Source organism: Haliotis asinina, chromosome 11 (genome assembly GCF_037392515.1).
Source record: "Haliotis asinina isolate JCU_RB_2024 chromosome 11, JCU_Hal_asi_v2, whole genome shotgun sequence".
In the NCBI taxonomy this organism is placed as follows: domain Eukaryota; kingdom Metazoa; phylum Mollusca; class Gastropoda; order Lepetellida; family Haliotidae; genus Haliotis; species Haliotis asinina.
In genome coordinates, this window is record NC_090290.1 from 54927271 (window position 1) to 54951351 (window position 24081).

General features: G+C 39.4%; 1 protein-coding gene across 2 annotated transcripts in view; it reads right to left on the reverse strand.

Annotated features, from left to right (window-relative positions):
- The window catches only part of LOC137255209 (late secretory pathway protein AVL9 homolog), a 35962-nt gene extending 16778 nt beyond the window's left edge, over positions 1-19184 (reverse strand). For both annotated transcript variants that reach the window (XM_067792627.1, XM_067792626.1), the window contains exons 1-10: positions 19008-19184; positions 13364-13484; positions 11556-11641; positions 9864-9935; positions 8797-8953; positions 8118-8197; positions 7625-7694; positions 3610-4934; positions 2422-2556; positions 1788-1926 (exon numbers count right to left, since the gene is read on the reverse strand). In XM_067792627.1, coding sequence (XP_067648728.1) covers positions 1788-1926; positions 2422-2556; positions 3610-4934; positions 7625-7694; positions 8118-8197; positions 8797-8953; positions 9864-9935; positions 11556-11641; positions 13364-13484; positions 19008-19088 — 2266 coding nt within the window. In that variant the 5' untranslated portion in view covers positions 19089-19184. The remainder of the gene's footprint in view (positions 1-1787; positions 1927-2421; positions 2557-3609; positions 4935-7624; positions 7695-8117; positions 8198-8796; positions 8954-9863; positions 9936-11555; positions 11642-13363; positions 13485-19007) is intronic.
- Positions 19185-24081: the final 4897 nt, after the last annotated feature.

Genomic DNA, 24081 nt, shown 5'->3' on the forward strand with positions numbered 1-24081 from the left:
TCACAGGAGGACAAGTATGAGGTACTGGGGACTAGTCCTACCTGTAATCCCCACAGGAGGAGAAGTATGAGGTACTGGGGACTAGTCCTCCCTGTAATCCCCACAGGAGGACAAGTATGAGGTACTGGGGACTAGTTCTCCCTGTAATCCCCACAGGAGGACAAGTATGAGGTACTGGGGACTTCCCCCTGTAATCCCCACAGGAGGACAAGTATGAGGTACTGGGGACTAGTCCTCCCTGTAATCCCCACAGGAGGACAAGTATGAGGTACTGGGGACTTCCCCCTGTAATCCCCACAGGAGGACAAGTATGAGGTACTGGGGACTAGTCCTCCCTGTAATCCCCACAGGAGGACAAGTATGAGGTACTGGGGACTAGTCCTCCCTGAAATCCCTACAGGAGGACAAGTATACGTACGGGGGACTAGTCCTCCCTGTAATCCCCACAGGAGGACAAGCATGAGGTACTGGGGACTAGTCCTACCTGTAATCCCCACAGGAGGACAAGTATGAGGTACTGGGGACTAGTCCTACCTGTAATCCCCACAGGAGGACAAGTATGAGGTACTGGGGACTAGTCCTACCTGTAATCCCCACAGGAGGACAAGCATGAGGTATTGGGGACTAGTCCTCCCTGTAATCCCCACAGGAGGAGAAGTATGAGGTACTGGGGACTAGTCCTCCCTGTAATCCCCACAGGAGGACAAGTATGAGGTACTGGGGACTAGTCCTCCCTGTAATCCCCACAGGAGGACAAGTATGAGGTACTGGGGACTAGTCCTCCCTGTAATCCCCACAGGAGGACAAGCATGAGGTATTGGGGACTAGTCCTCCCTGTAATCCCCACAGGAGGACAAGTATGAGGTACTGGGGACTAGTTCTCCCTGTAATGCTCACAGGAGGACAAGTATGAGGTACTGGGGACTAGTCCTCCCTGTAATGCTCACAGGAGGACAAGTATGAGGTACTGGGGACTAGTCCTACCTGTAATCCCCACAGGAGGACAAGTATGAGGTACTGGGGACTAGTCCTCCCTGTAATCCCCACAGGAGGACAAGTATGAGGTACTGGGGACTAGTCCTCCCTGTAATCCCCACAGGAGGACAAGCATGAGGTATTGGGGACTAGTCCTCCCTGTAATCCCCACAGGAGGACAAGTATGAGGTACTGGGGACTTCCCCCTGTAATCCCCACAGGAGGAGAAGTATGAGGTACTGGGGACTTCCCCCTGCAATCCCTACAGGAGGAGAAGTATGAGGTACTGGGGACTAGTCCTCCCTGTAATGCTCACAGGAGGACAAGTATGAGGTACTGGGGACTTCCCCCTGTAATCCCCACTGGAGGACAAGTATGAGGTACTGGGGACTTCCCCCTGCAATCCCTACAGGAGGACAAGTATGAGGTATTGGGGACTAGTCCTCCCTGTAATGCTCACAGGAGGACAAGCATGAGGTACTGAGGACTAGTCCTCCCTGTAATCCCCACTGGAGGACAAGTATGAGGTACTGGGGACTTCCCCCTGTAATCCCCTTTGAAGGCTAAGCATGAGGTACTGGGAACTATTCCTCCCCATAATTGCCTGGTGGACAAGCATCCCTTGAGCATGGACATGCATGGGCTACTGGGGATGTATTCCTTCCCTGTATTCAGGGTTACTGAGGAATATAGTTTACACAAAACCTATAAATTACTGACAATGTGAAATGAAATGCTCTTTTGCATTTGGCATATTTACTAAAGGCTGTCATGGTAGCCAACAGAATGTGTCTTTAACATCTGCACCATACCTGTACCATCCAGGTAGATGTCATTCTTGTCCTCCACAACCATCTTCACAAGGTAGTCCGCAAAGCGGAGATCAGCTGTTGTCAGGTGTAGGAGCCGCTGAAGCTCCTTGTCCATGATTTCCACCTTGCCATCAGCAATCTGCAACAAGAAACACAGGTTACCACTGCCTCAGATTTATAATATAATGTCCACCTTGTTCCCTGCCATCTGCAACAAGAAACACAGGTTACCACTGCCTCAGATTATAATACAATGTCAACCTTGTTCCCTGCCATCTGCAACAAGAAACACAGGTTACCACTGCCTCAGACTAACAATATAATGCCCACCTAGCAATGGTGGATCACGTGGATCACCATCTCCCATTGCCAGACAGTGGTAGCATAATGTCCACTTTATGCTCAGCATTTTGCTCAAGAGACCATAGTTTACTATTTGTTCGTCTAAACAGTTTGTTGGTGGTTCCAATGAATATACAGACCACATCTTGAAAATGATGTCAACTTAACCTCTGCTTATACAGTATATTAGTGGCTTGTATGAATATGAAGACTCACCTCCACAATGACGTCACTCAGGGACCTCCTCTGTTTAAACAGTATATTAGTAGCTTGTATGAATATGAAGACTCACCTCCACAATGACGTCAATCAGGGACCTCCTCTGTTTAAACAGTATATTGGTGGCTCCTATTACGAAGCTCCTGATGTTGACATCCTGCAGAATGTCATGGTACTGCAGACTCAGGTATGGGTGGCACACACTGCCCTGAAATCACATAGACAAATGACATGGAAATAAACGCCTAGGAACCTCACTTACCTAACAGTCCTCACTTGGCTGTTAGCATAATATTCAATGAGTGTACAGGTCTAGCATAATGCCACTCTCAGCAAAAACCACAAGAAATGGGCTTCACATTTTGTACCCATGTAAGGAGTCAAACCCAGGTCTTTGGTGTGATGAGCAAATGCCTCAACCACTAGGCTAGCCCTCAGCCCCCATTTTTAATGAGATCTTATGGCACTATACAAACTGTCTTAAGATAGATGTCTCCAACATCTCAGGCTCAAATGATCAGATATGTAGACACAGCCCTTGACTCGTAATAAATACTTTCTCACTCTAACAAGATATGGACTTCTGGCATGATAAAATGTCATAAGGGTAAAATTCATCATGAAAGCACAAAGGATGTTTTCCTTGGGCATCAAGCTAAAATCTAAGTATAAGCAAGTCAAAGATTCAAGAATTATTACACTCTATGTTCTGTATCTACCTCTCTTACAAAAAGAACTTTCAAAACGAACTGAAAGATTTTCATTTCACAAAATTTGCAAACTACATTCATTGTTTTGCACAATGAGCAAAATGTATGTCTAGTATACACAAATGTCGAGAATAGATGTAGAAAAACAATTCACTTCGTCTGGATGGACACAAAATATTATTCATTATATCCACAACATCTCAATGACTTGTAATGTGTTGGATATTTCTTTCAGAGCAATTAAAATGCATCATGTCATCCGTCAGTCCACATGATCGATGATTCATTCCAGGTTCTAAAGAAATAAACAAAACACTGACACCCTCATATTGCCCACTAATAACTAACTAGAACAAATAACTATGGGTCCCCAGAACCTCCATGTTTGTCAGTTGAGATAAAATCCTGTTCATCTGAGAGCCAAAACAATTGTTCATCTGACTCTGTCTTTCATTACACAAATTCTACAGGCACAGCTACATCCTGTTAAAGGGAGGACCCACTTATTCACTAGTGTACAGCCACTTATTCAAGAAGGATCTGACAGTTACCTTTGTGAAAACAGCAAGAGGAAAACCATAGTCATCCTGTTGAATCAGAGACTCTTCTCTTGACATTGGCGTCATCTCGATCTGACCTGGTGTTTTCCCCTTTCCTTTAATGTGTAAATTCCCAAATGCAGCAGTTAGTTTGTGTTTCAGAGCAGCAGCCCTTGCACCTGGGCTACCATGGCGACCAGACCGATGGGTTACAGTTTTATCAGAAGGACTGGTTCCCTTATCACTATCTGACACCGAAATCTTTTCATCAGAACTACATTCCTTCTCCACCATTAACCCAGTGGCTGAGGCAGATGCAGAAACACCATTAGCTGAGTTATCTCCCTTGGGATCTACGCCATCTTTGATATCTGGTTCATGCTCAATGGATAAGAGAACACGGTCATCTTCCCATGAGAAACAATCTTCCCTGTCTATTCTACTAATACTCTCAGGAGAATCTAGATCCTCAAAGCTGTCGGTCTTCCTGAGAGCGAGAACACTCTCCTTGTCATCCACAGACAGTGGCAGGTCCCTGCTCAGGTCTGGAGTAGGGCTTTCAGGGCTACTTGCCAGTTCAACTTCGCGTGAGTATTCCTCCATTTTCTCTGAACTATTTGGCATTGTAATTCCAGTCTGAACAGCCTCTATCTGGGTTATACTGGGCATGTGCTGTAGAGGGCTGTCCTCCTTGCTGTATACAATTGCACTCTTATCTTTTGGGCTTCCAAACGCAGTAAACGTTTCTTCATCTCGCAAACTTTCTTGAATATCACATAAATCACTTGGATCATCTTTAGATAAACCTTCACCATCACCCTTATGCTTGGAAAGGTTATGACCTTTAGAAAGGTCATGTAGTTTTGACAGATCATGAACCTTGGCATGACCATGAACTTTTGGATGTTCATCACCAGAGGAGCATCTTATTGGTTTTGAGCTCTTTACCTGATCACGGTCAACAGCCAGTTTGAGCTGTTGATTCTCAGAGTTTTTCAAAGCCTTCGACCTCTGTCCATCCAACGATTGCACTTGTCCATGAAATGAGCTTTGAATATCCCTATCATTGTCACACAAAGTTCCCTCTAAGACCAAACTCCCATCCCTTGGTATAGTTGGAGACTGAGGCTCAACACTGTTACTGCGTTTAATCGGTTCACTCATCATATGCATTGTAATGTCAGACATGTTTTTAACATCCTTCTCCGATGAGTATCTGACTTCAAGGAATGACTCATTCTCATCCACCTCACTGTCTAGAGATGCCATGCCCAATGTGGGCGACAGTTCCCGAAACTGTTTCATTACAGACTCGTCCAAACCAAACTCCACCATATCTGCAAAGAGATATCGATGATGAGGACAAAGTGTCAGGTCACAGAAACAGTTGCATGACATATAAATGTCTTTGACAATCATGTTTATTACAGTCCAAACCAAACTCCACCATATCTGCAAAGAGATAATGACAATGAGGACAAATGGCAGTTGCCATGACTAAACACAACGTCTTTAGAAAACATGTATACAATAATTACAGAAGGATATGCATAATATGTTGTAGGATGTATTTGTTGCAGCATGCTGGAAGCACAAACTGTTTCTACCAAAGTCAATGGATTGATGTGCTACTGTCTCAGTCATGTTTACAGCCATGTTATTACCTCATACCCCCAAATACTTATTTATACAAGGGTGAAATAATCAAACTGTAATCTATGCAACTTATTTCCACAAATAACTTTAGAATATGACTAGTCCATCCTAAATATATCATAACAAACATTGTCCCTACAACAAGAAACATGTTTTGGAAAGATGTCAAAGATTCATAGTGAAAATATTTGGATAAAAAATAGAGAAAGCTGGGAAACAATACAGAATCAGTCACTATGGTTCAACAACTTTTTCGAAATTCGAGAGTAGACATTTTTTTAATACAAATTGGTACGATGAAGGAATGCATGATGTATATGATTTACGGAAAGATGACAATATACGGATGATTTGCTTGACCTTGCTAGTATTGATTTCTATTCACATGCAGAATTACAAAAGAGATTTGATATTAAAATTAACTTTTTAAGATACCAGATCATTCTTCTGTGAAGACGTTTCTTGAAACAAACAATTTTTTCTATATAAAGTCTAGCCACTTTAACAGGACCCCATTAATGTTTTTCAACTGCAAAGTTCACTGCAAGGAAGGAAGGTCTTTTATGCCTCAGTGCAAGACACACATTACAACAAATCATATGCCCATAAAAGGTGGGAAAGAATTAATTCAGAAACAATATAACACCAAACTGTTGGAACATATTTAATGGCACACATATGTACAAGCAGTAGTGGGTTCATATGGTTGCATTACACAATAATCTATGAAATAATGCCAACTAGTGTATTCTTATACAAGATTGAATGTAAGGATATTTTTCTGATGTACTTTCTGTGTAAGGGAACCTGAAACTTTCATGCATCTGTTTTTTTAGTGTAGCCAAGTAAAAGAGCTTTGGGGATGTCTGACTACTTGGCTGAAAATTGCTGCAGCAGGAGAAATTACATTTCTTGCAGATAACATACTCCTAGGATTTCAAGGAAAACATAATACCCATTAAATGCTGTGTGTCTGATAGTTAAATATGTAATTTTAAACCAGTGTAAGAAAAATAAAAGTATGCATTTTAACCATGCACAAAGAAATTATGAAATATTACAAAGTCATCAGACATACAGTTTCTTCAACTTGCTCTAATGGCAAAATATTCTCCTCTTGGTTACATGACACAACCTCCTAGTAGGTTTTGTTAGACTCAGCAAAGAAGTTTAATGAAAAGTACTGAAACTTAGTTAATTTAGACTGAAAATATTCAAAAATATATTGTGCAAACCATGAGCAAGTTACAATGATTCCCAATAGAGTTCCTAGAACAATTTAGCTGAGTCAAATCTTAAGTAATGGGTCACAAAATGTAATATCATCTCAACAAAGTCTTCATTTTCAGAAACAGTTTTACTAAATGTTTACTAGATTCTAGCACTCTGCCAACACATCGCCATTAACATACAACTTTCGTCTTCAGCCTCATGTTTACCAACAGTCAAAACACAGACTCATACACTGAAGAGTGCCTAAAGGGAGGCAACTCTAAAGCGCTACCATAAAAAGTGTGCTGCTAAAATACCATTAACTTGATACGAAATGTGACCCATGATAACTATCACTCAAAACTCTAAACAACGTGACCCAATAATAACTATCACTTAATCAATAATAATATAAACACAATAAAACACATCCCTGTAACAATATCCACAATAAGACTGTTATTGTGCTGCACAGGAAGAAAACAACTGCTCCCTCGGCAAACTAAAAATAGACTTGAATTCCTGTATTACGTTTGCGATCGCGAGCCTACCTGGAGGTATTTACAAATCTTACATGTACACCAACTGTTTGCTATTCTTGAAGATTATACGCAATGCTATAAACTGGACATTTTTTCAATCGATTCTTGAAGTTTGATTGTCAACTGATCAACAAACCAATTATTTGATTGATCAGTGCATCACTAGACTGTAGCCATTTATCTGTCAGGATTGGGGGACCAGGATTGGGTAGTAGGTCTTGTGTTTGCAGCAACAGGTAATTCAATATCATACGGTTGTTGTGTGTCCTTACAACCTGAAGGCAGTGACTCATAATAACGTTGGTTTGCTTGTTGTTTAATGCCACACACAACAATGTTCCTGCAATATCACAGCAGTCTGGCCCAGACAATCCAGTGATCAACATCATGTGCAGCAATGTAAACAACTGGGATACTGTCACATGTGTTAGCCACCCGATCTCACTAGTCGCCTCTTATATCATGAATGGGTTACTCAAGACCAATTCTAACCCCAATCTCTACGACCGACCAAGACTTGAAAACAGACTGCTGACAATGGCCATGCACTAACAAACAGACAAATGCCTGTGCTACAAAGCAATTATTTCTGTTGATCAATTTGTTTATGAACTTACTTGGAAAGAGTGACAATACAGAGAGCAAAGTGCTGCTCAGGTTTTCTACTGGAGAGCCGAAGAACAGTACCTGAAACAAAACATGAAGTGTTCAGGTGACATGACTGAGGGAATGTCTTGCTTAACATGTCAGACAAGGTGCTAGCATAACTACATCAAATTTGCCAAATATCTTCATGAAAGTATATAAAAATATCAAATACACAAATACCAACAAATTATCAACATTCAAAACAAAAACACCAATAAGAAATAATCTTCTTAACACAAATTCCCCCAAATATCTATATATTCAAAGTAAACGAGAAAGTCTAATCATTTCAGAAAGCTGACTTCTGACCAGCCCAAGCACCCACGCACAGTCAAATGTTGCTACAGATTCACATGACATGACTTTAGTACAAGGTATTCTCAGAGCCTAACACAAAGAGGCAAAGAAGAAGATTGTGAGCTGATTTAAGGCAACAAAACTACAATAAATCGGCTGAACTACCTTCCTCTCGAGAAGCAGCAGCTTGAAGAGTACAACAATCTTGTGCTTGAACTTCATCACCACGTCCCTAGCAGACAGGCCTGGAAGTATCACAAAGAATCAGGTAAGTCACTCAAAACCTTGTTGGAAAATGCAACTTCATTGTATTATGGATTACACATTCCTGCATGATACAAATTATAGTTCCTTTTAGGGAGGACACTCAGACTTTCAGAATCAGATTCCTAAAACAGACACCACTGCTATTTACTAATTTTAAGAAGCTTGCACACAGGTGACAAACATAGATTGAGTGAGTTCAGTTTTGTGTCTCCTTTACCAATATTTCAACAATATCAGTGCTGGGGGTAAAGAAAAAGGGTTTCACACATTGAGAGGAATCGAATCCGGGTCTTTGGTGTGATAAGCAAATGCTTTAAACACCAGACTACCCCACTGCCCTACAATAAACAAAGAAACATGATCTGGATGAACTAGCACCATACCCCCAAAAGATGACACATCACCATAAATCATTGTCATGCCTTAGCAGACAGGAGGAAATATACCCCTTTTTATACCTGTATGTGACAATTTGACCGAAAAAGAACTAACCCATCATCTGGGTGGTCCAGCACTTAAAGACAGCATCTAACCGTAACTCGCTGTCTATATACCAGTATATTAGTACCATACATGCCTAGAAAGACCTGTGACCCATCCAGCAAGCTGTCCGTCATGGACTGGCTGAGGTTGTTGAAAGTCTGCTGAAGCAACTCCACCTTGCTGAAGTCACGCTCATCGAAGTATGCATGTGTAATCAGCTCCAGCTTGGCTTTGATCAGACCATACAGAGGCTAAAAGCAAACAGAAACATGGAACATTTCCTGGACCTGATCAGACCATACAGAGCCTATAAGAAAACACAAACATAAAACATTTCCTGGACTTGGTGAGCCTTCAAAGGGGACGAAAACTGACACAGGAACATAACTCAGACATTATGTTCTTCAGGAATATCTTAAACAAGTTCATCAGGGAGCTGGTATTCACAACTCCGAGGAATAAGACCTGAGTAGCTTCGGTTAAACGCCAAGCCAATTAGTGAACAAACAGCGACCCCTCATGGGGAGGTAACTCTCTCCAAGGTCTTTCAGCAATAAAGCATATATTGAATAACATGAAGCTCTCATACAATATTCACAATATGACAGACTTGATCTGGCCTTGCAGAGGCCCAGGGGTTCAATTTTATTAAAAGGCACTTGCAACAGGGCAAGTGACTTTAATAAAGAAAGCAACTTGTCCTGGCTAACTTTCCACTTGAACTGACTTTTATGACATAATCATGAAATAAAATTATGAAAGAATAAATCAACATGATATTTGATGCTAATGTTTACAGGAAATTTATCGAAAAATGATAAATAGCCAAGAAAGAAAAGCCCACTTTCTTATCATTTCAAAATTTAACAGCTACATTTTGAGCACATATGAAATTAAATTCAAGATTATTTGCGGCTTGAAACTGTAAGCGCAGATTATCTAGTAGCCCATGGACAATATAAGATACCATTATTTGATTGCCCAAAATGAAAACTGCCTTGTTCTGGGTGTCCCGCAATGGGATTTTTTCACTGCTGGGGCCAAACCAGATATAGGTTTATTCGTTGAATATTCGATCCATATATACTTACAGGAACTGAATTCAGCCATTTCTGAGTTTACTGAAGCATAAACAAAAAAACCCCCTAAAACAGCACCTACCAGCCTGCTGAGGACACACACACTTTTCTGGACTGTGCTGCGGGTCACATCGGCTGTCTTGTTGATAAGGTCCTGCACACAGGAACACAAACATGTACCCACACAATACAGAACATGGTGATTGAATATCTACACAACTGTCATATGTCTTTATTGGAACCAGATGAACCTCACCACCATCCCCCATAAGATCTTGTATAACCCGCATCCAACTAAATATCTAACCCACCCACCATCCTCATAAGGACCTAATCAAACCATTATGAAACCCTGCATCCACCTACAATCCCAATAAGGATCTAACTCATCCATCATATCTGTAAGGATCTAACCGACCAACAATCTCTATAAGGATCTAATTCATCCTTCATATCTGCAAGGATCTAACTGACCTACGATACCTATAAGGATCTAACCAATCTCTATAAGGATCTAACCCATCCATCCTATCAGTAAGGATCTAACCAACCAACAGTCCCTATAAGGTTGTGTTTCCACCAGACCACAAAAAGGGCAGGGTAAAGTTTCTACAGAAAAGGCACCCAAGTTTGAAAAGGGCACAAACCGCAATAAAAACCAAAACAAAATAATCAGATTGAGCCTCATGTACTATTAACCTACAGTCTCCTTTCCTTTTTTTTTCAGGAACCTTTTCACAACAGTTTCCAAGTCGGTGTCATAGTGGCTGTCAGTGTTTGACTGATCATAAGATGCTTGTTACAGTTGCTGACATTCAGTCTCTTTCTGTGCTCCGTCAGAACTATCAAGTACCGGGCAGGGAGCAGAAGAAAAGGGCAGGGTGCAGCGCCCTTCTAAAACGCTCTGGAGGAAACACTACAAGGATCTAACCCATCCATCATATCAGTAAGGATCTAACCGACCGACAATCACTATAAGGATCTAACCCATCCATCATATCCGTAAGGATCTAACCGATCTACAATCTCTATAAGAATGTAACCCATCCATCATTTTCATAAGGATCTAACTGACCAACAATCCCTATAAGGATCTAAACCATCCATCATATCCGTAAGGATCTAAAACACCCATTATGTTCAGTATTCCACACTGAGATTTTTTATCTACCCTTCATCTTCAAAGCAATCTGTTCTACCCATCACCTTGTCTGACATCTAATCTGCCAGTGATTTGCAGAGACCAATCCTCCCAGTAATCCCTTTAGGGACCTATACTGACTATGATCTGTGCTGGGATTTCTTTTAAAATTCAAGCCTGCAGCAATCTATTCCATCAATCAGTTTAGAGCGAATGAGTTTAGTTTTATGCCACACTCAGCCATAGTCCAGGTGGTACTCAGTAAATAATCAAGTCTGGACCAGACAATCAAGTGAACAACAGCAAGAGCATTGATCTATGCAACTGGGATTCAAGTCAGCAAGCCTTAACACCCAATCCTGTTATGTGCCTCTTACAACAAGCATGGCCTGTATGGGTTACTACTGAAGATCAATTCAAACCCGTATTTTAGCTTGCTGGGATCATGAAATGATACTGAGATGTCTGAAATATCCGCACAACCGTGTTGAGGTAAAAGAGCTTGAATAATGATAAATTATGAAGGTTTTTGTCGTGACGAAGATGTTATTTCAAGAGATATCGAGTTATCATACTTTGACATAACAGTGTTCAACTGTAGTTCAGTTCTATGAACATAAAGTACAGGCCTACCTTTGCATCCATCTGTCTGTAGCAGGACACACAGTACACAGTCTTGCGGCCACCATCTTGTGATGGAAGGTGAAAAAATACTGTGTCTGAAAGAAGTAACAGAAATGATCATTCAACCCTCTATTCATTGTCAAAACAAAAAAATTCTAAAAAGTTCAATTCAAAATGGAAATGAAAAAATCTGTGAGCAAGTTGAATCTTGATGCTCAGGAATCAAAATTAAATTTTTTTCAAGCGTGCCTCATGGGCACTGTCATGATGATTTAAGTGTGCCACTTCAGTTTCAGGTGTGCCATAAATTCATTGTTTATAAACTGAACTTCAAAACATTACATGACTTCAATTGAATGTAAAAGTTGTAATGGTATTGTAGCATTCACTAATAAATTATGATTAACAAAACAATGTTATGTATGTACTGTGTCACATTAAATCAGGAAAGATACTAACAGTGAAAACATACTTCAATGCACTTAATGCAAACAAATCAAGTGTGCCATAAGGGTATGCTTTTTAACCGTGCCATTTCAATCCTAGCCATTCCATCGGTAAGATGGCACTAATAATTTCAATCCCTGATGCTGCATAAATGAATCAAAAAAGCTTGCACCATTTCCTTGTAAGCATAGTATAAAGCCTATCAGACAGAACTATCATTGTTGAAGTACAAGGTTGCTTGCTAAAGCTTATATTTAGTGTTGATGAGTTTAAAATCATGTTCCTGATGTCCATGTCCAGCAGAAGTAATGTATCACCTGCAAGACTAAGCAATCAGTCATCACTTGTGACCAGAAAATATATAATTTAAGCACTTCGATCAATCCCTTCAATGCATCAAATGAGTAAATGAACACAATTTTCCTCTAGTTTTCTCCATATTCTAGCTGTATCTGGGATGGAGAAATTTGTGATTCTAACATACTTATGTGGGGAATAAAACCATGCTCAGTGTCATGATGAGCTAACATTTGCTCCACCAATGTACACATGCATTTTACTTGATACCTGTCTGCCTTAACAGTCTGATATTTCCACCAAAGGACGGTAAACAGCATACTGCAGTCTACTTAGTCTGTCGTACAGACCCTGAAGTATGTATATCCAAGAAAGACCACGCAAGTCTGAAAATGAACAGTGTCTCAGGGCTCCATTTCATTATAATTTTTTTTTTTTAGTATAAACATTTTGTTTCAGTAAAATATGTTCATTTCAGAGACTAATTGTTAGTCTACAGTGTACTCAACATTTGTTCATGTGCTCTACCTTTACCTAGCCTAACATGGGTGACAGCACCATCAGGTAGAGCCAAAGATGGAGGGCTTACAGTGTATGCCAGGCAACATTGTGTTTGTGTGTTCCACCTTTAACTAGAGTTGGGAATTGATTAAAGCCTCATGATTGATGACTGGTTCATTATAACCCATCGATCATCAAAAATAATTGATGTACATCATTTATGAAATTTTCATGGTTATTTAAGAAAATAACATGTAGTTCCTTCACGATGCCGAGTATGATAGGACCATAAATTTCTTGGGAGTCTTAAAGATAAATTCAGATATCACTTGGAACGTTCTTGTGCTTATGAAATGTTGTACATAAAATCAACCCTGTGGAAAACATTGATGATGCAAACAGATTTTTCAGATTTGTTTGTTTTCGATTATTGTTTTGTCACTGCCACCAATCTTCAATCATTTCAATTCATCTGACCACCACTACCTGTAACTGGGCCCTATCAGGTAGGGTTAGTGAAGGAGGGTATACGGCATAGTCTGCACTAGGTAACATTTATTCGTGTAATCTACCTTTAACGTAGTTGTGTGCCCCATCAGGTAGGGCCAGGGACGGCAGGTGTTTCCACCTCTCGGGAACATCATGGCTGTCTACTGCGTTCCCTGGTATCAATGGTGGGTAGGAATACTCCACCTGTGGACAAGCAAGTCAAATGCAGGATATCTTTTGATAGCATGATTAGGATACTAGTATATTCTACCTGGCACAACCAATCTTAAAGGCCACATTTCACACATTTTTGATAACATTTTTGCCTATATCATACATCTTGCTGAATTACTCATGTGCACTTGGTTTAGTTTCTTAATGAGTCAATAAGGGACTTCTTATCAATGATGACTTTCCTGAAATTGAAAAATGAAACATCGCAGTGAGCAGCTTCCAAACAAAGAACATTTGTCATACATAGAATGTAAACAATTGCTCCATACATCCAAAACTGTCACACATGGTCTTGTCTGTGACTGCTGAACTGGTTTTAATCAATAGGATATCTGTACAGAGCGCTTCAAAGGACATAACTCTATGGATTCGCTTGAAAAATGTTCAGCTGATAGAGGATGCAATGGTTGACTTAATGCAGGTTAAATAGAGAAGAAACAATTAAAGTTTGACACTGAGTTGACAGATGAGAGCATATTTCTTTCGTGATTGGCTGCTGTTTTTTGACCGACAGATGAGATCACGTGGAAGGCATGTGATATTGCTTCTTGACAATGCGGCAAGTCAAAACTGCAAGAATCTTAACCTGACTAATGTTACTGTCCATTTCTTGCCGCCGAACACAACCGCACACATCCAACCCATGGATGCAGGAATCATACGGCAAACACTGACTTCACACCAGGTGAGATCTCACATCGAAGATCTGATTTATCACTTCGAAAATGCCGACGACATCACAAATCTGGAACTGTTATTAAAATTTCAAGCAGCAAATAATAACTCTGCCGCCTGCCAATAGTCATTAATCAAATACTTTTTCAAGCCAATGTAATTTATGTTATGTTATACACATGGATATTCAGACATCCGAATGATTTGTATATCCGAACAATTCAATAAAAAACTAAGTGTTCGGATAAACGAGGTCTGACTGTATACTACATTTCATGTCAAAGGTTTTAGTCGTGTCTAGCCATATCTCAAAATAAGCCGAGAGAATAATATGTATATTCAGCTCTCTGCACTGGCAGTACAGTCTTTGGCTTTTCAGTCGAGCTATGACGATACATCGTTGTATCGATAATCATGATACTTTATCAGACGATAAATATATCAATACTTTTTTCACATCGTGATACGCATCGCTGACCTTAAAATTGTTAATTTTCATTGGAAATTGACCATAATGTGAAAATGCACACTGTTAAGTTCTAATATACGTTCTAATATACAATCTAAAATACGTTCTAATATACGTTCTAATAGTAAATAAGTAAAGATAGTATATCGTGATGTGTATCGAATCGTATCGTTTCAAGGTATCGTGATATGTATCATATTGTGAATTTTCTGTATCATCACACCACTTGTTCATAGACCAACAGAGTCTGCTTCTTCATGGACCAACACTGGCCACATGTTCATAGACCAACAGAGTCCACATGTTCATAGACCAACAGAGTCTACATGTTCATAGACCAACAGAGTCCACATGTTCATAGATCAACAGAGTCCACATGTTCATAGACCAACAGAGTCTACATGTTCATAGACCAACAGAGTCTTCTTGTTCATAGACCAACAGAGTCTTCTTGTTCATAGACCAACAGAGTCTTCTTGTTCATAGACCAACAGAGTCTTCTTGTTCATAGACCAACAGAGTCTTCTTGTTCATAGACCAACAGAGTCTTCTTGTTCATAGACCAACAGAGTCTTCTTGTTCATAGACCAACAGAGTCTTCTTGTTCATAGACCAACAGAGTCTGCTTCTTCATGGACCAACACTGGCCACATGTTCATAGACCAACAGAGTCTACATGTTCATAGACCAACAGAGTCCACATGTTCATAGACCAACAGAGTCCACATGTTCATAGACCAACAGAGTCCACATGTTCATAGACCAACAGAGTCCACATGTTCATAGACCAACAGAGTCTACATGTTCATAGACCAACAGAGTCCACATCTTCATAGACCAACAGAGTCTACTTGTTCACAGACCAATGTGAGAATGAACAGTGACAAGAACTGGTATTCTACATGGTCAAGATATGCAGCATGGGTGATATACGTCTGGTGTATCATATTACGGATACCATATTACCATATTATGAAAACTGGCTAGCAAGCATTTATTGCCAGCACATCCTTATCACACATGCCCAGTTCCAGTCAATTACAATTCTGTTATTTTTCCTGCATGGTATTTGACAACAATAAAGAACAACAAAAGAGAATTCTTCATGGCAAAGTAACATAAAAAACTAACTAATGATAAACTCATGAACCCTATAAAAAAATAAAAATTAGTTGCTGGGATGTTCCATGACCTATAAAAAAAGAAAGTTCAAGTTCATAAGTCATTAATTGTTTCATTCTCTATCAATCTACTGTAAAAAAAACCCAGAAATAATAAATAGTCACACAATCGAATATTGGAGGTTACTGTATGATAGAGATATATATGTTTCACAAATGGCATGGCTGTAGGTGAATTTGTAGACCAGACTTGTTCGTAGTTTTGTGAAATAAAAAAATATATACATGGTAAGTAAGATCAACATTCAACTACACAGACGTGCAGAGAAGAAGCAGTACAGAAGGATAAAGTGGGTCAACAACAAGGTATGCTAGCCACAAAAGAAAACTGTGCATTGACAAAAATATCGACAGTTGATTAGTACGATATAACAATGTCAAAGGTAAATATAAACTTCAATGGAGCGATCATGAGACCATTAGAAGTCGGAAAAATTTCAACTGAAAAGTCAATCACAATGACACCATGATTTTACAAGCAGGAGAGGGGTCAAACTACCATGTCACAAGCTCAATAACGTGCATGTCCACCACTGGCATTGAGAACAGCAGTGCATCTACGACACATAGAGCCTATCAAATGTGTAAGGAAGGCTTGTGGGATGTAACCCCAGATACTCTCAAGTTCTGTTGCGAGGTCAGTGACATTATCTGGCAGATAAGGAAGACGGTGTAGACGTTGATCCATCTTGTTCCAAACATGCTCTATCAGGGAGAGATCCAGTGAATTTGCAGGCCATAGCAGTAAGTCAAAGATGTGGTGTTGCAAGAAATCCATAGCAGCCCTTGGGCATTGTCCCGTTGGAACGTTCATCCAGGGCCATGACATTGCAGAAAGGGAATTGTTACAGGTCGAAGAATCTGATCCCTGGAGTCCACACCAGTTAACTTGCCCTGAAGAATCACCAAAGGAGTTCTTTGGCATGCTGTTATTCCATTCCAAATCATCACAGAACCTCCACCAAAGCAATTCCTCTCCAAGACACAGACCTGTGCACAGCATTCTCCCAAGCGTCTCTAGGCATACAGCACCACAAACTTTAAAGACACGTCATACCACTATTTTACGTAATTGCAGGTGATTTTATTCAAAAGCACGTTCTTGAAACAATGCCCTATGACGCCAGCATAGCAACAAGGTCGTCAAGCTCAGCGAGTGTGTATGAGCTCCACTCACTGATGTTTCATCTCTACCAGCCATGTCATTACCGAAACCCAACAATGTTGCGAGTTTCCAGTAGTAGTTCAAGGGCTGATGCACAATTTTTCGCAAGCACCAGTTTTAAATATTTTTTCTTTTTTGACTAATATGCTCATATTTCTTTGTATCAAGAGGTGCTGAGGTGTCATATTTTGTGTATTTATACATCTTGTATTTTTCAAATTTAGTAAGAATGACTTACATTGGTCACATTTTGCCATATTCTATTATTGGCAATTTTGGTCAATTTAAATAATCTAAATATATTTTATATTTTGGTTTCAAACGTAAATATTTGGATCAAATGAATTATAAATGTAAACTAATATACATATATATCTTTGTAATTCAGTAATTTGCACCATTACACTGAAATTGAGTTTATTCATAATTATTTTTCGAAGCAGTAAGAATGCATTACACTGGACACGTCAGCCATTTTCGGGCCGGTTCGGTGAACGTGTTATATTTATTAGAATTATTTCAAGGGTTTAAGGTTAGGTTTAGGTCTAGGGTTAGCCTTAGGGTTAGGGACCTGATCCAATGTAGTAGGTAGATAAATGAGTACCAGTTGTTTTCCTTTTCCATTTCTTTTTTTAATACTTTGTTCACCAAAAAGGATGAAATGTGTTAATTGGAAAATTTGAGCTGATGGAAATCAGCCTCGAAACTTGCACTCCAACTTTCACCTCTAGATCTACATAGTCTAACTCACACTCGTGCCGTCATTAGACATGCCCACGTCTCACTCACTCCTTAGCACGATCCACATTATCCTTACTGTGTTCCCGACAACACTTTTCTGTCACGAAAGCACACAATGATTTTAATACAAGCACGACATTCATGCATCCACCATGATATCGACGTCTGACGTCTGACGTCAACAACCGTTTTCAGTTTGAACCATATCGGCTCATTCCACATAACATGTTATCATGAAGATTACGGAATTGTACAATTGTGCCAAATGATATCAGGGCACAAGACACTAGTCTACCTGTAACCTTCGTAATTGTCCGCAACCAATTCGACTCTTTCCGTTCATCACACAGGACAGTGACGTCTCAGGAATGACTAGCTAAATTTGCACAATGTGCAACAATGTGGATGTAGCTCAGTCGGTTAGCTGTTGGGCTAGCTATCTAAAGGTTGCGGGTTTGCGTCCGACATGTTCTCACAAACTGGTTGCCTGTCTCAGTGACATGTGACCTACAGCTGAGAACGTCCTCACAAGAAATTGTGTTGCTGAATTCGAAAGGTGCTCCCATTTTACCACCAAAACAAGGGTTTGCAGACTTGATTTTCACTGTGTACATACGAACTGGTTCAGCCTCTGAAAACAACATCTCCCACTGGGGACACATCACTTATGATCCCTGCTGGAGGCTGTGAATGGGCTGAACTCATTGGTGAATAGCTTATTAAGCATCATAATTAATTCTGTTACATTTATCTGACAAATGGCAAAGCAATGCTGTAAATATTGTTCAATATAGTAGTAAATGGTGGGTAGTCAGTAGAGACTTTAAAAAAAAGGTTCCGTGTATTGCTTTAAACGGTTCAGGGCATCAATGCACCCATACCCACTCTTTCAAGACAGGCATTGTTGACGAACTTGTACTACATAAACAGTTGATACAATTCAAGGAGAGAGTGCAACACTGTCAGTATCAGCAATGGTACAGCCCATATTTACCGTAAACCATGCTTCTTTACAGCTTACCTTGATCTCGATCAGTTTCTGTTGATGTGCATTAACATCTACATCCGAGTCACGCACACAATATCCAGCTAATAACATGTCAAACAATTACCTAACAATGCATATTCGTTATTTTTAAATAGTAAGTTATTTCGGTCTGAACAATGCGTTCGCTCATGTTATAATTCCTGGACCTGCTGTCACTATCGACAGAATGATGGCTATCAACGACGCCTGTTCCACTAAGAGGAAGAAATTTTACCTGACATCCTTTTTTGTGATGAAATCCAATGACCACAACATGCAAAATAGGACTGTCTTCTGCAACCTTAGAATCTGCCATATTTCAGACGCTTCAATTTATAGATTTTCGCAACATTATAGCTAACTTCCACCCCTCTGAACTTGGGGAACGTTGTTGCGAATCGTCTATATACACGACGTCGTGTATATTGTGGTACAATATACACGACTGGATCATTTCCATCCCCTCTTTGCAAGACGCGTTGTGATTGGTAGATTCCTTTAAACTGGTTATAGGCCCTTGTACCGCCGGAGGACTAGCGTTACAGTAGGTGTCATCATCCGGACCTTTTAAGGGTTAATTTAAGGCATACTCTTCCCCGTATTTTCCCACAAATTATGAATCGCTGTCACTGACAGTTGTTAGAGGAATGCTCATATTGTGTTAATGTTCTGTTAGAATAGTTTGCAAAATCAGTTCCGCGAATACCAAGTTAACTTACCTTCAATATTTATTACTTTTTTTTCAACATTCTCGTTCTGTATGTATTGGGTATAGCAATGATAAATGGGTTCGAAGGACATATCCATTCACACAGTCTACAAAGGCCTGTTACCTTTACATTATGACATCGTTACTTCTATTTTCGTAACTGCATAATGATCACAATCATTCTTGACAATACTTCTTTTTTTTTGCGTTACTAAAATGACATAATATAACTACTCTTGTGTTGTGTTTTCTTTACGTAGTGCTGAGTGTTACTTCGAAAATGCGAATAATTCTGTATGAATCAGTTTACAGTAAACCAATATAAAAATATTGACGAATAGAGAATCTCACCCAAGGGTCTACTGATACCAATTATATCAACACGAGTTAATAAAGTTAAAAATATCCGATGCTTGGAGGAGATATTTATACTTTCATCAGTGTTGATATAACCAATATCACTAGACACGAGGGTGAGATTCTATTTATCATAATAAAATAATTCTTCATTAGTTTTCAGTGAAAAATGTTCATCTCCCAACACTGAACTACCTTCGACTTGCAGTGCAGCGATATCGTAGAAATGTGACGTCATCAAGTTCCTGGCGTCATATCAATGTTCAGACATTGTACCAAATCTACTCCCAAAACGATATCTCAAACACGGGTTGGCTACCCGCCATCGTCGCACGTAGAACGCAACGTCACAGAAGAACCGTGACGTCATGGCATTGTTCATTACGTCACGTTACCATGGCAAAGTGATATTTTGCCTAGGGCACCGTATGAAAAATATGAACCTGATATGTTTACCCTCGATAGTAATAAAAAACTATATTTTGTAACTGTATTGCCGACGGTTTGACAGTACCTTGACACAGCCATAAATCGTCGTTGGGTAAGTCATTCACTTCTTCCGTATTGGAAGTACAGTGTTGTTTACACGGGAATATTACTTTTCCTCTTATCAGTTTACTGATGGAGCAATAATCAGAAACATTACTGTATTTATAGGATATTAAACGAGCTTCCCCTTTCATATCAAGTTTATGTCCCTCGTGAAATAAATTATGGTTTGTCACGAGCTTTTGAGTGACAAACCAAAATTATTTCACGAGGGACATAAACTTGATATGAAAGGGGATAATAAATGTAACTTTTCACCTTTAAATCAAAATGTCACAACCGCAACGACGGCCATAATAATGTTTTTGGAAAACCAAGTCACTTTTGCTTAAAAACTTCTATGAAACATAAAGAGGCGTCACATGTGTGGCTATTCATAAGTATATGTTTGCAATGATTGCTCCTTCTTCTAAATTTACAAGATTCTAAATTGTTGCGATGCATTAATGATTTGATTAATTTTTGGCATGAATGTAAACATAATAACTGAGGCAACAATAGCCCTTCTCTCAAACATTTATCAGAAAAGTATAAAGCATGAAATTCCTTTGACACTCCCAGAAGTTATACGGCTACAAAAATTAATTGGTTGTTTTATCACAAACAGTTGGTTAGTAATGACATTATAACTGCGATAGTGACATGTCATTGTCGTAATTACGTGTACACAAATTTACGAATAATATTAAACAACATTCTTTTCCAAGCAATGTACTTGTTACACAACGTTAGATTTATGAACTTAAAGGTCACACGCAACCAAAAGAACAGACGTATTTAAGCAACAATTATCACTTGTTCATGACACATACTATACACTGCTGATTGGGGAAAAAACAAATTAATAAAATTAATAGCGGATAATCACGAATGAAAAGTGCTCTATTTTGCACTTGGGCTTACTTCCCTCGAAACGAAGCACCCGGAAGACCGAACCCGGTCAGAGCGGGCGGGTGTGCGCTAGAGTGTATCAAAGATTTTTCATTGACTGGTTCATTTCCCGATACGCGGAAGGCTCATTGTGTGTACATATAGAGATGATCCGTTTGACTGGCATTTTAGAAGTATAATGAGTAATAATATAAGAAATTAATTTTTTTATGGATAACGACTTCTTTTACTGCATATGCGACGTTTTGGAGTGGATTCATATACCGTTGTCAAGCAAGAGTGGCAATGGTATACGGATCCATACGGAAACGTCGCATCATATACAATAGAAAAAATTGTTATCCATGAATAATTCACATAGAGATGTTGAGTTTAGTGACACATGTCATCACCGCAACGACAGTGACATATTTGTTCAAATTAAACTCTCCTGATCTTCCATATACTTAATTATAAGCTCCTCAAGATGTATATTTGTGAAAAGTGTTCAGTCAGGCATGTCAGTGATTACACGATGCCATTTAGAAAGTGGTCAAATGCAACATATGTCATATTTGGGATTTCACTTTCTTAGTAAAGTACAAATCCTAGTACTTTTTTTCGGTTGAGTCCCATCCGGGATTCGAACCCGCACCCTCAGAGTCAGGCACCTAATCGCCAGCACACAAAGTCAGCCGCCTAGCCCGCTCAGCCACCGCAAAAAAACCAAAAAAAAACGTTTGAGGTTGGGACATGCATAAATATCGTGATTGCCCACCATCCCTTCTAGAACGTATGTGGTCTCTGATATGACATGCAGGGTATCTACATCATTGTAATCTGCATTTTGTGATGAATAAAATCACTGGACATAAAATGTGTTTTAGCCTTTTTCTTACATATAGTTTGGCTTCTGTTTTATCTCCAACAGTTTATGTGACGATTTACATGTAATTTCAAAAAAAGGTCATGTGAAACTTTCTTTTTCTTCCTTCTATAGGTAACACTGCATTCAATATGATAACGTAATGCTAAGAGTAATAGTCATTTTACTCTGTATTAAAGATGGTATACAGTCTGTTTGCAGTGAAAACGCACCGATGAATTGCACTTTAAACAAAAAAGTAAAACCAATACAGTTAATTTTAGATTCCGAATCCTCATAATTCTTCCTTGCCATTGAAAATTTAAGTCTCATGATTTAATTCAACTCAAGATAAAACTTGTTTAACAAACGATCACAGATTCAAATCGTTATGATTGGTTTCCATTGCAACGGTAAGCGCAGTAGTTGGAACAGTGAAACAATGCACGTGCGTGATAAGCGTTAACATAGACAACACTACTTGTTCTCGGTGTTACATTTAATGTGCATACCCCCTAGTAATACAAACTAGTAATAGCGATTTGAAATTATGATCATTGGTTAAACAACTGTCATCTTAAGTTGAATAAAGTTCTGTGATTAAAAAGTTCAGTTGGCAATAATGAGGATTCGCATTTCACAATCTTAATTTCACTTTATTCGATTTACTTTTTATCCCGCCGGCATGTAATGCATTTAGTCGTTTGGGGATATAGTCGACGCCTCGTCTGTCTGTCCACCCGTCCGTAATCATTTGTTTCGGGCGCATAACTTTAAAACCGTTCGGTCTTTTTCCACGAAATTGGCACATATATCAAACAACACCTAACTTGGTGCCTTTTGCTATTTCCAGATTTTTGTCATTTTTATATTTCTTGTTTTTCATGGAAACGATTCGGACTTTGTCTCAAAAGGGAGGGGTGACGTACGTTACCGGAGCACAACTCAAAAACCTCTTAACATCTTTCAGTAAAACTTGCAGAAATATGAGACAGATCTTGAAGTGGTGCCTTTCGCTGTTTACAAATATATATATGTCATTTATTTTTTTCATGATTTCCATGGACACGATTTGAGTAAAAAAAACCAGAAAAGCCCCAAACATCAAGTAACTGTCAAATGATTTGTCCTTTCAAATATGTGTGGGCCGGGAGGATATGTCATCTTCTGATGACTCTTGTTTGGTTTAGTCGGGACCTTTACACTGCAAACAGAATATGTCAGTGAAATACGGTACGATTAATATCACTCGATAACAGCCTAAAGAGCAGACTGAGAATGCATTGGGGCATATTCGGATAAATTCTGTTGCTTCCCGGATATTTCCGACATTAAGCCAGCGACATCACATGTCAACAATCCGAGTCGAACAAGGCTTTTCATTCATGGAAGATAACTTCACCGATTTGAGATTTATCTAAGCCAAGCCAAACCGCATGAAGCGCAATAAAAGGTTTCAACACAATCCACAGGTAAGACGACATACCGAATAGTGAAGTTTTCACTTGTGTTTTCAGTGTTCGCCTTATAGTGCGGGGTTAGATATATTTCCATACTGCATGAGTGATGAAACGGCACTGTGACTGGCAATTTAAAACCAAGATGCAAAGATATGTTCACTTTTAGTATAGTACGTAACTTATTTCGTGCTTATGTTTTCTTGCAGATTGATACAATCCCACGTGAAATTTATTTTTATGAATATGTGACAAGATGGCGACATGGAAATTTATCTTGTAGCTGGCTCGTGGTTAAAGCGTTCGATCGTCACACCGGACTCCCATTACGGGGGTGCCCTGCCACAACATCTCTGTGATATTACTAAAAGCGGCGTGAGCAATACGTGTATGCATGCTGTACAGTTCCCAATATGCATGACTTGCTGTACCTACAGACAAAACACCTGGTATTGTAATATTACTTGCTGTATCTAGAGACAAAACACCTGGTATTGTAATA